Raw genomic sequence first — 17,496 nt, 5'->3', positions numbered from 1 at the left:
TACTTAGCTTGGGTGGTAAACAGCAAGGGACCAGCACGCCAACATGTTTCACCCTTGGGGGTTTCTTGGTAGAGATTAACGGGTGGCCATATCGTGAAGCTAACTCTGAATAGAGGGATTGTAGCCCTGAAGAAACCCCCAAGGGTGAAACATGTTGGCGTGCTGGTCCCTTGCTGTTTACCACCCAAGCTAAGTACTCAAATATGTATAAATGATACACCCTAGTATTGGTGATAACTTTACCCATCTCATTTTTGAGCAAAAATTTATTTATAGTATGACCCAGTGAAGATTGAGTGCGTAAAGCCAGCTGTTATGAAAGCTAGTTGAACATCTGGTGGCATTTCTGAGGGCCGATAAAGCGATTCTAATAGAAGGCTTTTTGGAGAGTTGAAACTCATCTTTCCTATATTGAGAGTGTATGCTTCTGTTAATGGCTTTGCGGGTTTAATGTACGGATTTTCCACGCAACAAGTTACTGAATGTCTCCAAGTAATATGTAAAGATACAAGAAAGCTAAATGGGGAATCAAGTTACTAGCAAGGCCAAGGGGAAGGCCTGGCCATTAATAATCTGAAACAATTAGAGGCTGCAATCTACCCGAGGTTTCAAGTTGGGAGACGTCAATTGCATTCACTTACCATTAGTCTCCCCCGGCTGCTTGTCTCTTTTTCTCTTCTTTTTCTTTCCCTGTATAAAATATGAGAAAAACAACAAAATTATGTAAGGAAAATACCCAACAATAAAGCCCCCTGTTCTCTTCATAGAACGGTAGTATTGGCCAGCTGATTGAATGGAGAATCATAGCAGAGACCTAGGCAGAAGGACCAGCACTGGCCGCTACCTCAAGATACTGACTATGAAGCTTGTGGACTGGAGTACCCTCCTTCTAGGGCAGGGGTAGGCAATTCCGGTCCTCGAGAGCCGGAGCCAGGTCAGGTTTTCAGGATATCCATAATAAATATGCATGAGATCTATTAGCATACAATGAAAGCAGTGCATGCAAATAGATCTCGTGCATATTCATTGTGGATATCCTGAAAACCTGACCTGGCTCTGGCTCTCAAGGACCGGAATTGCCTACCCCTGTTCTATGGCATGGATAAAGCTTGCATTCTTCTCTAGGACAGGTGCTCCCACCCTCCCAGAAATGGGTGGTACACTAAAGTGGAGTCAACTGAAGTGGGATCATTCTTATGTTGGTCCCAAGAAAAAGGTCTAATCCAGTGGTTCCCAATCCTGTCCTGGAGGACCACCAGGCCAATTGGGTTTTCAGGCTAGCCCTAATGAATATGCATGGAGCAGATTTGCATGCCTATCACTTCCATTATATGCAAATCTCTCTCATGCATATTCATTAGGGCTAGCCTGAAAACCCAATTGGCCTGGTGCTCCTCCAGGACAGGGTTGGGAACCACTGGTCTAATGTACCAGATACGACTCAGTGCACTTCTTTCTACCAATGACCATGACCAGTGGCTATTAAGAAGCCTGTTTTGCATGCACAATGACAAATGAAAGAAAGAACCCCAAATGCGGGTGATCATAGGTACTGCTGCAGCAAAAGAAACTGCCACTACCTGTCTCAGAACCAAGATAAAGGAAAAAAAAAGAAGTAATTTTTCTCCCCAAAGCAGCAACAGTTTTCCGATATCTAGTTTATATCTATTGTACATGTGCTGCTTAGTATTTCTTAAACCTATGCATAAGTGCTTTTCTTTTCTGCATAGTCGTGCAAGTAGTACACTTCCCCCTCCGTATTCACGAGGGTTAGGGGCAGAGCCGGCCCGCGAATATGGAAAAACCACAAATAATATTCGGTCCGGTTCTGCCCTTATCCCCCGCTTCCCCCGGCTATTTTTAGCCCTGTGAGCCCCCCTTTAAGCCTTACCTGGTAGTCTAGCAGGTTTTCAGGCAGCAGCGATCTTCCCACGCTTTACAGGAAATGGCTGTCTTGAGCTCCCGTAGTCTCTTGAGCCATTTCCTGTGAGTGATCTGCACGGGGCAGGAGTGTGGGAAGATCGCTCCTGCCCCGAAAACCCGCTAGACCACCAGGTAAGGCTTAAGGGGGGGCTTAAAGGGCTTAAAAGAGCCCAAAAAATGAAAGTAATTTTTTTCATTTAAAACCGCAAATAAGCGAATCCGTAGATACGGAATTCGCGAATACAGAAGGGGAAGTGTAGTAGAATGAATGAGCCCACATTGTGGGCCACTATCTCATGATCATCTTTCATGCATCTGAGTGCCATATGTGCAGAAGGAAATCCCACGTACAGAGAGAACAAGCAAAACAATTTAGAAAACATATCTTCACAACCATCTGTTTACCCTTCATTTACAGGATATAGGGCCTCTCTTATCAAAGAAATAATTTGGGATGGCACAACAAATGCCATGTGGCTTCATGAAAGAGGTCCTTACTATTTTATTGCTAACATATATAAAATAACATGCACAGTAATGCTTTCCCCTTTTAGCTCAACCAGGTTCCATTTTAAAACTGCATGTGTTTCCAGATCTCCTGCCTTCAAGAGAATTTATACGGAGACCTATTAGCTAATGAGTTCTCACCTGAACCTGTGATTTTTTTTTTTATAGCAGTATCAAAGTAGTTCTACAATTTCTAGTTTAATGGATTACTTTCTGCTAAGAAAAGGTGGAAACACACAAACATTTTTTCATTCACATAATATAAATGATATAAATAACAGTGAAAAGTGGAGTAATTTTTTTCTCCTTGCATGGGAATGGTCAATTCCCCTTTCCTGGGCCTCCGACTCCACCACTCTTACTAGTCCTGACCACCAGAGAACCCAATACTCCACTTTGCACTGAAATCACACTCCATTATAACAAGGCATGTTTTTTGCTTTTCTTTCTTTGGGGGGGGAGGGGGAGGAGCAAGAGAGAATCTGTGAAATTGCTTATAAAATACAGGGGTGGGGGAGCAGCACTATTTGCTGAAGCCCATGTTGCACTGCTGTACAAACACCATCAAGCCCCCCCTACCCCACACTCAATTAGGACTCCCCCCTGTGCATTATAGGGGCAGGCTACTTCTCTCAGACTGTGTCTGCAATATAACCAAAATGCCAAATTTGAGGTGGAGGGGGAATCCAAGGTATGAACAAAACCACACCAAAGAATAATGCCTGTGTTGTAGTGCTGTGTGGTTACATATCAGCAGATAGTCAACAGTACAATCTAGGGAGAAAATATCCACCTACATAGCCACCTACATAGTTATCCCTTGCGGACCAGCCTGGATAAAGCTGCATATGGAGCTGTCGTTCCTTTCTTGCAAGCTCATAGTACTTTGCTTGTTCTTCTCTGGATAATGCGTGCCACTGAAGAGACAAACGGAAGAAACAAAAGGAGAAGATTTTTGTAGAGCGGTTCACCTCAGTATTTGTCATTAGAGACCGAATCGGGGGTGGGGGGGGGGGGAAAGGAAGCATACACGTACATACAATCATGTAAAAAAATTAGCACACACCCATGAAATATTCAATTCTTTCTTAAGAAATGTTCACATATCGATGTCAATTTATTTATTTATTTTTTTTAATCTCTGGGAAAGAAAGTGATGTAATTGCAGGTAAACAACAAAACTTTTCCTTGATTTACTCATGAAACAAAAGATATCCACAAAAATGTCTATTCTAACTGAGGAATAAATTAGGACACCCCTACATATCCTCCCACTTAAAGTGGCTCAAATCACACACAGATGTATCACATCAGGTGCACATGATTAGAACATCGTAACTCAGCATTTTGAAGGAGGTTTGCCCTACTTTAACCTCATACATTTAGTTTGGTATGCTCGTGACTGCTGCGGCGAGAGTGAACACCATGGTGAGATCAAAGGAGCTATCTGAGGCCTTCAGAAAGAAGATTGTAGCAGCTTATATGTCTGGTAAGGGATTTAAAAAGATATCGAAAGAATTTGACATTAGCCATTCCACAGTCCAGAAAATAGTATACAAATGGAGGACTTTCCAAACTGTCAACATGCCCAGGTCTGGCCGTCCAAGAAAGTTGCTGTTGATGTGAAAGTGCATGCCTCTACTATCAGAAAGAGACTGCACAAATTTAACTTGCATGGGAGGTGTGCAAGGAGGAAACCTTTGTTCTCTAAGAGAAACATCAAGGCCATGCTGAAGTTTGCCAGAGAGAATGTAGACAAACACCAGGACTTCTGGAATAGTGTCCTATGGAAAGATGAGTTTAAAATTGAATTATTTGGACACCAGAAAAGAGGACATGTTTGACGCGCAATAAAAAACAGCATTCCAGGAAAAGAACCTCATACCAACTGTGAAGCATGGAGGTGGAAGTGTCATGGTTTGGGAATGCTTTGCTGCAGCAGAATCTGACCAGCTCACCATCATAGAATCCAACATGAATTCTACCATGTATCAGAGGGTGCTTGAGGAACATGTGAGACTATCGGTAAGAAAATTAAAGCTGAAGCAGAACTTGACCCAACAAAACATACCAGTAAATCCACCAAGGACTGGCTGAAAACTAAGAAATGGAGATTCCTGGAATGGCCAAGTGAAAGCCCTGATCTTAACCCCATTGAGATGCTATGGGGTGATTTGAAACGGCCTGTACATGCAAGAAACTTCCTCAAACTCTCACAGCTGAAAGAATTCTGCATTGAGGAGTGGGCCAAACTTTCCTCAGACCGATGTCAGAGACTGGTAGATGGCTACAAGAAGCATCTCACTGCAGTTATTTCAGCCAAAGGGGGTAACATTAGCTATTAGGGTGTCCTAATTTATTCCTCAGTTTGAATACATATTTTTGTGGATATCTTTTGTTTCATGAGTAAATCAAGGAAAATTTTTGTTGTTTACCTGCAATTACATCACTTTCTTTTCTAGATAAATAAAAAAAGATTTGACATTGATATGTTAACATTACTTAAGAAAGAGCTGAATATTTCATGGGGTGTCCTACTTATTTCACATGATTGTACATGAGACCTGGATGATACCAAAAAACTTAAAAAGAGTAAGTTGACCACCTTCAGAGCAATTCTGGTTGCATAGAACTTTAATACTCTTTAGGATTCTGCCAGATATTTGTGACCTGACTAAGGGCTAGATTCACTAAGCAAACCGATCATGTACTGATCGGTTTGCGAGCCCTTAGCGACCAGATTTCCCTCTTGCAGTATTCAGTAAGGTGTGTAGCAATCCGCTTCCGGTGTGCGCATGCAAATGAGGGGAACTGCATGCAAAGTAGGCAGGGACGTGAGTCACTAAACTTTTTTTGATCTGACTGAGCTCGCAAAAAGCGATTGCTCAACCAGTCGTTGAAGCCCTTTGCGACTGCCCTGCCTTCTGCCGCCCTGCTTTCTAACCTGTCAGCCCCATCTCCTGCAACCTCGAATTAGCCTGCCTGCCCTGAACATGCCTGCCTGCCCAAAACCCGAACCCCCTGCCTGCCCCGATCTCTCCTGCCTGCTCACCCTGACTCTCCTGCTCACTGTCGCCCTTCCCTGCAGTGCAAGCCCATGGTTTTAAAGCGGGGCTGCATGCCACAATGCAGCGTCAGCTTTAAACCCGCGGGCTCGCACTGAAGGGAAGGAGGGAAGAGGCTGCCGCATAGGAGCAGGAGAGTTGGGCCCTGAACATGCCTGCCCCGACCGCCTGTGCGAACCCATGGTTTTAACCTGAAGCGGGTATAACCCACGGGCTCGCAAAAGTTTAAAGTTTAAAAAAAAAAAAGTCGCGGCTAGGACAGGTCTGCGCATGCGCGATTCGTGCAGGCAGATGGGGGCGTTCCTCCGGTCGCCCTGATCTGTATATTTTAGGTTAGTGAATTCGTCGGACCTGCCTGAATCGGAAACGGATTGTTCTGATTAGGGCAGGTTAGTGAATCTAGCCCTAAGTTACTATTAGAAACAGAATACAACGTTAGATGGACTTTTGATCTGACCCAGTATGACAATTCTGTTATGCTCTTAAGAAACAAAGCTGTGGTAGAAGTTTCTACCGCAGATCAGCAAGAAAAATACTCTGACGGCCCACAGTAGAAACCTCTACCGCGGCTTTGTAGGAGTACAAAAATTGCAATAAGTTTTACAAAAAAAAAATTCTGTACCAGCTAACTACTGATGTTATACCTGTTGATACCCTGCATCCCAGGCTGCTAGGACAAAATTATAATTAGCACGGATAATATCTTCAGCCATTTTTCTAAACAAATTAATGAAGAAAGCCTAAATTGGGGGGGGGGAAGGGTTAAATTTAACTCAGTGAATACTGACTTGCCTGGAGTTTTTCAACCCCATTATTAACTTGTCAAAAAGTAAGAAAGGAGAAATGAGGTTTATTTCTCAATAAATTGAAATCTGGTTGCTCTTAAAAAGATTTTACTTAACTAGCTGATGACCCGGCGTTGCCCGTGTATTTAATTATAGCAATAACACTGTAAATGGATTCAAATAAAGATACTTTATAGTGGGGAATGAAATTATTGGTTTACAGCTTAATAAAAAGTACAATATTCAAATTATAATGTGAAATATTTGACAAAATGAATACAATACAACTAACGCAAAACGTGATTATAAACAACATTTTTAGTTTCACCTCCAGGAGCAAGAACATAAAGTGTTGGGTGAACCCACCCTTGAGCAAGCAACATAGAGTTGTGGGCCGAGAGACCCCCAGAACATATCACCCCAGGTAGTGAGGGATCTGCATACCAAGTTTCGTTCAAATCGGTCAAGCCGTTTTTGAATTACAATGAGAATGGCAGCTTTTAACATTTTTTCCATTGACATGAATGGGTGAAATCTGATTTTCTGTGTGTAGCTCCGCCCACGTGTGCAGGTGGGCCGCGAGACCCCCAGAACATATCACCCAAGGTAGTGAGGGATCTGATTTTCTGTGTGTAGCTCCGCCCACGTGTGCAGGTGGGCCGCGAGACCCCCAGAACATATCACCCCAGGTAGTGAGGGATCTGCATAACAAGTTTCGTTAAAATCGGTCAAGCCGTTTTTGAATTACTGTGAGAATGGCAGCTTTTTACATATTTTCCATTGACATGAATGGGTGAAATCTGATTTTCTGTTTGTAGCTCCGCCTACGTGTGCAGGTGGGCCGCGAGACCCCTAGAACAAATCACCCCAGGTAGTGAGGGATCAGCATACCAAGTTTCGTTCAAATCGGTCAAGCCGTTGTTGAATTACTGTGAGAATGGCAGCTTTTTACATATTTTCCATTGACATGAATGGGTGAAATCTGATTTTGTATGTAGCTCCGCCCACGTGTGCAGGTGGGCCGCGAGACCCCCAGAACATATCACCCCAGGTAGTGAGGGATCTGCATACCAAGTATCGTTCAAATCGGTCAAGCCGTTTTTGAATTACTGTGAGAATGGCAGCTTTTTACATATTTTCCATTGACATGAATGGGTGAAATCTGATTTTCTGTTTGTAGCTCCGCCCATGTGTGCAGGTGGGCCACGAGACCCCCAGAACATATCATCCCAGGTAGTGAGGGATCTGCATACCAAGTTTCGTTCAAATCGGTCAAGCCGTTTTTGCGTGATCGCGGCACATACACACATACATACCTCCGATTTTATATACAGTGGTGCCTCGCATAACGGACGCCTCGCACAGCGAACGCTGCGCACAACGAACTTTATGTCTTGATCCGTACAACGAACTTCGTTTCACACAACGAAGTCGCCCGAGCTGCATCCTTCCGCGCAGGCACTGCGCTTAACTGCCCTCTCTCCGCCTGGTTCCCTCTTGCCCCCCCGACTCCCCGACACGATCGGGGCAAAAAGGAGCCCAAGCCCTCTTGCCCCGCCGATTCCCCAACTCCCCACACAATATCGGGCCAGGAGGGAGCCCAAGTCGTCCTGGCCACGGCGACCCCCTAACCCCACCCTGCACTACATTACGGGCAGGAGGGATCCCAGGCCCTCCTGCCCTCGACGCAAACCCCCCCTCCCCCCAACAACCGCCCCCCCCCCAAGAACCTCCGACCGCCCCCCCAGCCGACCCGCGACCCCCCTGGCCGACCCCCACGACACCCCCAACCCCCTTCCCCGTACCTTTCTGTAGTTGGCCGGACAGACGGGAGCCAAACCCGCCTGTCCGGCAGGCAGCCAACGACGGAATGAGGCCGGATTGGCCCATCCGTCCCAAAGCTCCGCCTACTGGTGGGGCCTAAGGCGCCTGGGCCAATCAGAATAGGCCCGGGAGTCTTAGGTCCCTCCTGGGGGCGGGGCCTGAGGCACATGGGCCCAACCCGACCATGTGCCTCAGGCCCTGCCCCCAGGAGGGACCTAAGGCTCCCGGGCCTATTCTGATTGGCCCAGGCGCCTTAGGCCCCACCAGTAGGCGGAGCTTTGGGATGGATGGGCCAATCCGGCCTCATTCCGTCGATGGCTGCCTGCCGGACAGGCGGGTTTGGCTCCCGTCTGTCCGGCCAACTACAGAAAGGTACGGGGAAGGGGGTTGGGGGTGTCGTGGGGGTCGGCCAGGGGGGTCGCGGGTCGGCTGGGGGGGCGGTCGGAGGTTCTTGGGGGGGGCGGTCGTTGGGGGAGGGGGGGTTTGCGTCGAGGGCAGGAGGGCCTGGGATCCCTCCTGCCCGTAATGTAGTGCAGGGTGGGGTTAGGGGGTCGCCGTGGCCAGGAGGACTTGGGCTCCCTCCTGGCCCGATATTGTCGGGGAGTTGGGGAATCGGTGGGGCAAGAGGGCTTGAGCTCCCTCTTGCCCCGATCGTGTCGGGGAGTCGGGGGGGGGCAAGAGGGCTTGAGCTCCCTCTTGCCCCGATCGTGTCGGGGAGTCGGGGGGGCAAGAGGGCTTGGGCTCCCTCTTGCCCCGATCGTGTCGGGGAGTCGGGGGGGGCAAGAGGGCTTGAGCTCCCTCTTGCCCCGATCGTGTCGGGGAGTCGGGGGGGCAAGAGGGCTTGAGCTCCCTCTTGCCCCGATCGTGTCGGGGGTGCCAGGGACCACACGGAGTCACCCACCGTACCACCCGATTCGGGTAAGCGCAGGTATCGGTGGGTGGCTTATTTGCGGGGGGGTGCCTTATTTTACATTTTTTTCTAAAAAGGGGGGGGCTGTCTTATTTGATGGCCCTGCCTTATCATCGGGGAAACACGGTAGAAAAAAAAAAAATAATGAACAGTTAAGTCCCAGTTTTTGCCGCTGAGACTCTGCCCTCTCACTGTAAAATTAGACTCTACTTAGTCTGTCTTTAAATTTAAAAAATGTGTGTTGTTTTAAAAAACAATTATGTTTTTAGATGTATCTAAATAAAAATAATAACCAAAAATTTATCTTTTTTTATGTCATCTTAGCATATTTTATGCTACAGAACGAATTATTTTTTTTAACATGTATTGTTATGGGAAAACGCGTTTCACATAACGAACTTTTCGCATAACAAACTTGCTCCTGGAACGAATTAAGTTCGTTGTGTGAGGCACCACTGTATATAGATATCTGCACAAATTGGCGCATTGGTCATATCAGATCATGATCCAGTGATTATTCTACAAATATATACATAAATAAATACAAATTAACTAAATATGCAATAAAATCAATAGATGTGAACCAGAAGTTAAATACCAGGAGGGAAGGGTTAGGACAGCCGTTATAGTGAGAGATTCCATCATTAGGATTGAAGATAGCTGGGTGGCAGGTGAACGTGAGAATTGTTTGGTCACTTGCCTGCCTGGTGCAAAGATGGTAGACCTCATACGTCACCTAGATACGAATTTAGACAGTGCTGGGGAGGAATCTGCTGTCTTGATAGATATAGGTACCAATGACATATGGAAATGTGATATAGAAACATAGAGTATGATGGCAGAAGAGGGCCGGCGGCCCAACAAGTCTGCCCACTCAAGAACCCTTCCTCCCTGGTGTACTCCTCTGTCATGCATAACCTTGCAGCACTCCCACCTGTTTGTCCCATCGACTCTTGAAGTCAGCTACACTACAGGCCTCGACCACCTGGCATGGAAATTTATTCCATCGATAGGGAAGTTCTGAAAGCCAAATTTAGGCTCTTAGGTAGGAAGTTAAAATCCAGAACCTCCAGGACAGCATCTTCAGAAGTGCTCCCTGTTCCACACACAGGACCCAAGAAACAAGCAGAGCTCCAGAGTTTCAATGCATGGATGAGGCGATAGTGCAGGGAGGAGGGTTTTAGATTTGTTAGGAAATGGGTGACAAACTGGGAAAGGTGGAACCTATTCTGCAAAGATGGGCTCCAACATAACCAGATGGAACCAGGCTGAAGGTGTCAACATTTAAAAAGGAGACAGAGATGCTCTTCTTTGAAACTTTTCTAGTGCCACCATATCTTTCTTAAGATAAGGAGACCAGAACTGAATGCAATACTCCAGATGAGGTAACACCATGGAGCGATACAGGAGCATTATAACATACTTAGTCTTGTTAACTATCCCTTTTATAATAATTCCTAGCATCCTGTTTGCTTTTTTGGCCGCCACTGCACATTGGGTGGAAGGTTTAATCATGTTGTCTACAATGACACCCAGATCCTTTTCATGGGCGCTAACCCCCAAGGTGGACTCTAGCATCCGGTAATTGTGATTCGGGTTATTCTTCTCAATGTGCATTACTTTGCATTTGTCCATATTAAATTTCATCTGTCACTTGGACGCCTAGTCTTCCAATTTCCTAAGGTCTGCCTGCAATTTTTCACAATCCTCATGCGTTTTAACAACTTTGAACAGTTTTGTGTCATCTGCAAATTTAATCACCTCACTTGTCATTTCAATTTCCAGATCATTTATAAATAAGTTAAATAGCACCAGTCCCAGTACAGATTGTTGCCATTTGCCTTCAGAGGAGGATATAGGGGGCTGTGGAGGGTCTTTGGAAGAGATGGCAATGAGGTCTAGGTGGTGGCCTTTTATGTGTCTGGAGTAGTCTTGCAGAAAGGTGAGAAGACTGGTGTCCAAGTTGTAATTTTTCATTTCTAAGTGGAGGTTTAAGTCCCCTAGTAATATGCATTAGGAGAGGTGAGAGTGTTTTTAAACACGTAGTTGTAGAAAATGTCCCTTACGTTGATCCAGTTTTTGGGAGTCGTACAGAAGAGAATGCAAGTGAGAATTTCAATGTTTTTGTGTTGTTTGAATTCCAGTAGATTGATCTGGAGAAAGTAACATAGTAACATAGTAGATGACGGCAGATAAAGACCCGAATGGTCCATCCAGTCTGCCCAACCTGATTCAATTTAAATTTTTTCTTCTTAGCTATTTCTGGGCAAGAATCCAAAGCTCTACCCGGTACTGTGCTTGGGTTCCAACTGCCGAAATCTCCGTCAAAACCTACTCCAGCCCATCTACACCCTCCCAGCCATCCTCCCCCAAATGGCCATATACAGACACAGACCGTGCAAGTCTGCCCAGTACTGGCCTTAATGTTCAATATTTAATATTATTTTCTGATTCTAGATCCTGTGTTCATTCCATGCTTCTTTGAACTCAGTCACCGTTTTCCTCTCCACCACCTCTCTCGGGAGCACATTCCATGCACCACCACCCTCCTCGTTTGTTCTTTCTACATAGTGATAGTGTTTTGTAACATGGTGGACAGAGGTCTTTGATGAGTGAGTCTTCTGATGAAGGAAGCCATATTTTTGTTAGGAATAGACAGCCTAAGTTTTCCTCCGTGATCCAGTCCTTGAGGAGGTTGGCTTTGTTTCTGGCAGATCTAATGTTGGTGTACGCACATGATATGGGAAGGTAATTGGCAGCTAGGTAGTTTGATGCGTTATGAGGAGAAGATAAAATTTTGGCCTTTCTTGGTTTGGTGTGGGAGGCTTTGTTTCAATGGATAGATGTGAACTGAGCTATATTCGCATTGTGAGCTGGGTAGTGTTTTAGGGATCCGAGTGTTTGTGGATAGCTAGGATGGTTATATGTGTTAGGTCTGTTGAGAGTGCAATGGATCCCACTATTGAAATATTGTACTGCTTTTCTGTGTGCTGTGTATCATCACTGGAATGTCCAGTTCTCTCCATTCTGTGAACCACCTAGAACAGGGGTGTCTAACCTTTTGGCTTCCCTGGGCCGCAATGGCCGAAAAAAATGTTTCTGGGGCTGTACAAACACGCAAACACTGCAGCAAGACAGAGGAGGGAGCCGGCAAGACGGTAAACACCCAGGGACAGCAGAGGAAAGCACTGCATCACCCTCAACTGGGGCTGCACAAAATACTTCATGGGGCTGCAGGTTGGACACCCCTGGCCTAGAACTTTTTGGGTGTTGGCGGTATAGAAAAATAAAGTTATTATTATTATTCCTCCATACCATGTGAGGTGGAGCAGTGGGAAGGTCAACATGATGGCTTTGGAGGAGGATGGTTGTTTCTTAAGTGATGTTATGGGAAAGGCTGGACTTCAGGATCCAGACAATGGATACACCAATTTTGTGGGTCATAGCCTGAAATGGTCCGGTTACAGCGAGAACATTTCTTAAAGCCACACATGGAGGAGAAAATGGGAGATGGAAACATGCTGCTCAACGGTTCTACTGTACAGAGGAATGGGAGGGAGGGATAGAAAAATGCCGGGATCTACTGTACGGGGGAGGGGGGGTTAGAAATGAAAAGATGCTGCTCAAGGGTTGGGGGGGATGGGAGGGAGGGAGGCAGGCTGGCTTCATGGGGTGGGACACAGTCTGGAAGGCAGTGAGGGGGACATAGGAAGGAGGCACTGGGGGCACTAAGGACATAGGAGGCACTGGGGGCACTAAGGACACAGGACAGAGGCACTGGGGGCACTAAGGACATGGGAAGGAGGCACTGGGGGCACTAAGGACATGAGAAGGAAACACTGGGGGCACTAAAGACTTAGGAAAGGGTACTAAGGACATGGGAAGGAAGCACTGGGGGCACTAAGAACATAGGAGGGGGCACTAAGGACATAGGAAGGAGGCATTGAGGGCCCTAAGGACATAGGAAGGAGGCATTGAGGGCACTAAGGACATAGGATGGGACATTAAAGACATAGGAAAGCGGCACTGGGGGCACTAAGGACATAGGAAGGAGGCACTGTGGGCACTAAGAACATAGGATGGGACACTATGGACATAGGAAGGGGGCCATGGAGAGACATGCAGGCATGGCGCAACAGATAAATACAGGCAGGCAGGGAGTCAGGGAGATAGAGACAGACAGATAGACAGGGGGCCAGGGAGAGACACAGACAGAAAGAATGACAGACAGACAGCGTCCAAGGAGAGAGAGACAAAGAAAAAAAACCCCCAGACAGACATCTACTCTAGCACCCGTTAATGTAACGGGCTTAAATACTAGTATAAAAATAAGAGAACTAGTCTGCTGGAATAAACTGATATCATATGAAGTGAGAATTATGTTGAAGCCTCCGCGTCTGTGAAAAAACACTCGAACTGTGAAAAATAAAGCTTTTGTTGTACTTGCCAACCATATCTGCCTGGGTGTTTGTGTGAATGAACAGGATTCCTAGAAAACTTAGCCAGAAATCTCTCACATAGAGCACTTGGTTGTGTCCATACCAGGTTCTGTGAATGGTGTTACCCACACTTGCTTGTCCTCAGAGAATGAGGACAATTCACTAAATAGTATGCATTAAAAATTGATAGACCTATATTAGTGCTAAAATCATGGAATATTTCCCAACAGTGGTAATAAAGATGCCAGAATATCAACTAAGAGAACTCTTTATTAAGTCAATAAAACGAAACTCATAAAAATAGACGCAGTCTTTAGTATAATGTCCATCTTAATATGAGTACAATTGAGTCTAGGTCACACCTAGATTGTCCCAACAGGGATCCCAGTTTCAGCATCCGTAGATGCCTTCATCAGGGGATAAATGGACACTGCCATGAGTGAGGGACTGTAAAACCCGGCAGGGCACCAACAACATTAAAAACACGATGAGTGTCTGTGAGGGAAAAAAACGTGCCAAAAACGTAAACTTTACTAATAAAACTGATCTTGCTCAATCTTCTTCAATGCCATACATACTAAGCAGCTTCTCTTTATGACCAAAATTAAGGAACATGAGACCACTTAACAGAACAGGCAGAGATGTCATTTCTTTGCCTCTTTTACTCAGCTTGGAATTTGTACAGATACTTACCCTTCGGCCAAGGATCTGATTGATGGCTGCACTCTCCTTCAACGTACACTCTGCTACTACTTTGGCTCTCATTTCCTTCATATACAACATGAATGCATTAAGAGGTTTCTTTATATGTGGTTTTTTCTTCTCTTCTTCCTTTTTGGAATCCTGATGTTTCCTAGAAAACAAAATGCTCAATACTGGAGGTCTGAATATTTTTCAAATATCTTCTACTCCCTTCAACTACTTTTTATATTCTCTACCAGATGCCAAACACACCAGTCTCCAGAAGCATTTCTCACTATCTCTTTCCACTTAAAACCCTCTCTCTGCTGCAATTTGCCAGGGATGTACATTTGTGGGTACATTCTATTTATACAGGTGCCTAAAAGTTTAAAGTGCAACAAATCGCTTGTATGTGCATATTATCTACAAATTAATGCATGCAGAATTGATTATGTGCCTAAAAAATAAGCCAAAGGTCAAATGAACACAAAAAATACCTGAAAATCTGGAAAATTTTGTTTTAAAATGAGCAATAACCAAGCTTTTTTTTTTTTTGGGGGGGGGGCATGCAACCCCTGTTGCACTACCAGACTGAATAGTTTCCACCTTTTACTGGAAAGAACATTTCACAATAAAGGTTCAAGAAGCCAGCTGTAAGGAAGCACCTGCAGATCTTCAGTAGTCAGAAGAAAAATTGTAATGAGAAAAACCCTTCTATTCAAGATCTAACTATACAGCAAACAACATGAAGGAAGTATTAATTAAATACATACAAAGAAACATTAGGCTTACTGACCTTGTACTAAAGGTTCCTCTCCTACCAAAATCTGTTCATAAGAATTTATTTTATTAAGATTTTTTATGGATGAAAAACAATTAGAAGAATATTAGCAAAAATAAATGAATACTTACGAGCTGTGAAGAGAGCCCATGTCACTCTGAGAAGATTCCTGTTTGACTGTTGGAGTGACTATGGCAGGGTGGGGGATTCCAGTTGTGTGTAAACTATGGTGTGGTGGGACCATATGTGGTGGAAACCTAGAGAAGAAAAAGCTGTGTAAATTGTCAGAATGAAAAGAAAAATGAAAGGATGGGAAGGGGTGAATATGTGAGAACACATAGGTCTTGCCCTTCAAGCATCTCTGAGGCCTGAAACATTCAGGCTCATCACCCTTAAGACAGCTTCATTGCTGTCCCAGTAAAGTTGTATGTAGTGATAAAACTACACATAAGAATATTTCATGTTGTCAGAGGGCATGGTCTCCTTGTCAACACCTGGCAAGACTAGGGGCTCCTTTTACTAAGGTGTGCTAGCGATTTTAGCACACGCGCTAAATGCCAACGCCTCCATAGAGCTGGCGTTAGTATTTTTCATTTAGCTCGTGGTTTGCGCGCGCTAATCTTAAGCGCGCGCTAAAAATGCTAGCGCACCTTAGTAAAAGGAGCCGTAGGTATATTAACCATAACTTTATGACAGTTTGATAGAAGCAAACAGGGGGAGTGAAATAGAAAAGGAAAAAACCCCAGTTTGTATTTGTTGAATACTATGTTTTGTGTGATTGAAACATTCTGATAAAAAGATATTAAAAAACAGAAGCAAACAGATCAAAAATTGCTGTTACAAAAGGTGCAAAGGAAAGTGGTGCTGAATAATTTTATTGCAGAAACCACTAAACTAAATATAGATGCCACCAGAAATGTCCCCCTTTTTTTCTTAATTTTAGGTCAATCAACTCGAAGATCAAATCAGTGGAAAACCAGGCCTCCTTACACTACTGATCTTTTTTTTACTGTCTCTTGACCCTCAGACAGCCTAAAAGCAAAGCAGAAAGTGACACATTAACTATATAAAGACTGAAAGATCGCAGACCTTAGTAACTAGCTGGATAAACACTATCCTAAGCTCAAAGCAAACATATATCTGTGGGCCTCTATCTTGTTCATTCTTTCCTCATACCCCTCCAGCCCTCAATCTCCTAGTTTACCTCTCCTGGAGATACTTGGAGTAGATGAGTCTAGTAGCAGGGAGAGTAGGTGAGAACCAGGGAAGCCAGGTTTCAAATCCTGTTTTACCAACTCATGTTTCTTGTGACTTTACATTGCCTTATGTATAAACTTAAGATTTAAATTTCCTAGAGAGTTGTATTAACCACGACAATCATGGGACTTGCTCTAAAGTGCATTAATACAGGTTAGTAAATCAGGTCCTAATATTTTTTAAGCTCTCTTGGGAAGAACAAGCACCTGTACTTGAATTTATTACCTAGATCTACTTTTTGAGATCCTGCAATGGACTTGTGACCTCAAATTGGCCAACTCCTGGAAACAGAATGCTGGGCTTGATGGACCTTTGGATTGATCCAGTATGGGAGTTCATATGTGCAATCCTTGAGCTCTGATTTGAGAAGGCAAGTAATTAAATCCAAATCTTCAAAGGGCCCTGTCTCCCACAAGGAGTCAAGGACTAGGCAGAGCCTCCATTTAGGCCCTCAGGATTTGCACCAATTTATTTCTTGTATTGCCTTGTAACCTGTTGCCATAATTAGGACTAGTCCTTGTGCTTTCCTAAGTTACTCAAAAGAAATGAACTTGGGAGGGGAACCAGAGAGTGGAGGTCTGTTCAAGGAAGACCAAGCAAAAGCAGAGTAGAGGCAGGCAGCAGAAGCCTCTTCCCATCTGTAGGCATCCTTAGGCCTATCTTAAAATCCCTGGCAGTTGAAGCAGGAGTGCTCCCCAGTCACTCCTGCCTATTTCGCATTGGCTCTCAAAATGTCTGCCAACTGGGGCATTGCTTCTGCCCTAACTACATCACTAGACTACCAGAACTTGTAAGGTAATCTCATATACTCTGTATTAGTTTATACAGTGGTGCCTCACACAACGAACTTAATCCGTTCCAGGAGCAAGTTTGTTATGTGAAACGTTCGTTGTGTGAAACGCGTTTTCCCATAACAATACATGTTAAAAAAAATAATTCGTTCTGTAGCATAAAATATGCTAAGATGACATAAAAAAAGATAAATTTTTGGTTATTATTTTTATTTAGATACATCTAAAAACATAATTGTTTTTTAAAACAACACACATTTTTTAAATTTAAAGACAGACTAAGTAGAGTCTAATTTTACAGTGAGAGGGCAGAGTCTCAGCGGCAAAAACTGGGACTTAACTGTTCATTTTTTTTTTTTTCTACCGTGTTTCCCCGATGATAAGGCAGGGCCATCAAATAAGACAGCCCCCCCTTTTTAGAAAAAAATGTAAAATAAGGCACCCCCCCCCCCGCAAATAAGCCACCCACCGATACCTGCGCTTACCCGAATCGGGTGGTACGGTGGGTGACTCCGTGTGGTCCCTGGCACCCC

The 17,496-nt window shown here is 44.6% G+C and overlaps 1 protein-coding gene across 20 annotated transcripts in view; it reads right to left on the bottom strand.

The window, feature by feature from the left end:
• Nucleotides 1-17,496, bottom strand: part of TCF7L2 (transcription factor 7 like 2) — a 629,988-nt gene that overhangs the window by 154,263 nt on the left and 458,229 nt on the right. For 12 of the 20 annotated variants that reach the window (XM_033940360.1, XM_033940354.1, XM_033940355.1 and 9 more), the window contains exons 9-12: nucleotides 15,047-15,172; nucleotides 14,147-14,306; nucleotides 3,228-3,347; nucleotides 642-690 (exon numbers count right to left, since the gene is read on the bottom strand). In XM_033940360.1, the coding sequence (XP_033796251.1) occupies nucleotides 642-690; nucleotides 3,228-3,347; nucleotides 14,147-14,306; nucleotides 15,047-15,172 (455 nt within the window). The remainder of the gene's footprint in view (nucleotides 1-641; nucleotides 691-3,227; nucleotides 3,348-14,146; nucleotides 14,307-15,046; nucleotides 15,173-17,496) is intronic. The other 8 variants (XM_033940361.1, XM_033940364.1, XM_033940359.1 and 5 more) reach the window with 1 other exon arrangement.

This window comes from Geotrypetes seraphini, chromosome 4 (genome assembly GCF_902459505.1).
Source record: "Geotrypetes seraphini chromosome 4, aGeoSer1.1, whole genome shotgun sequence".
In the NCBI taxonomy this organism is placed as follows: domain Eukaryota; kingdom Metazoa; phylum Chordata; class Amphibia; order Gymnophiona; family Dermophiidae; genus Geotrypetes; species Geotrypetes seraphini.
The sequence above is the reverse complement of the archived record's forward strand: the minus strand, read 5'-3'. Positions and strand labels throughout refer to the sequence as shown.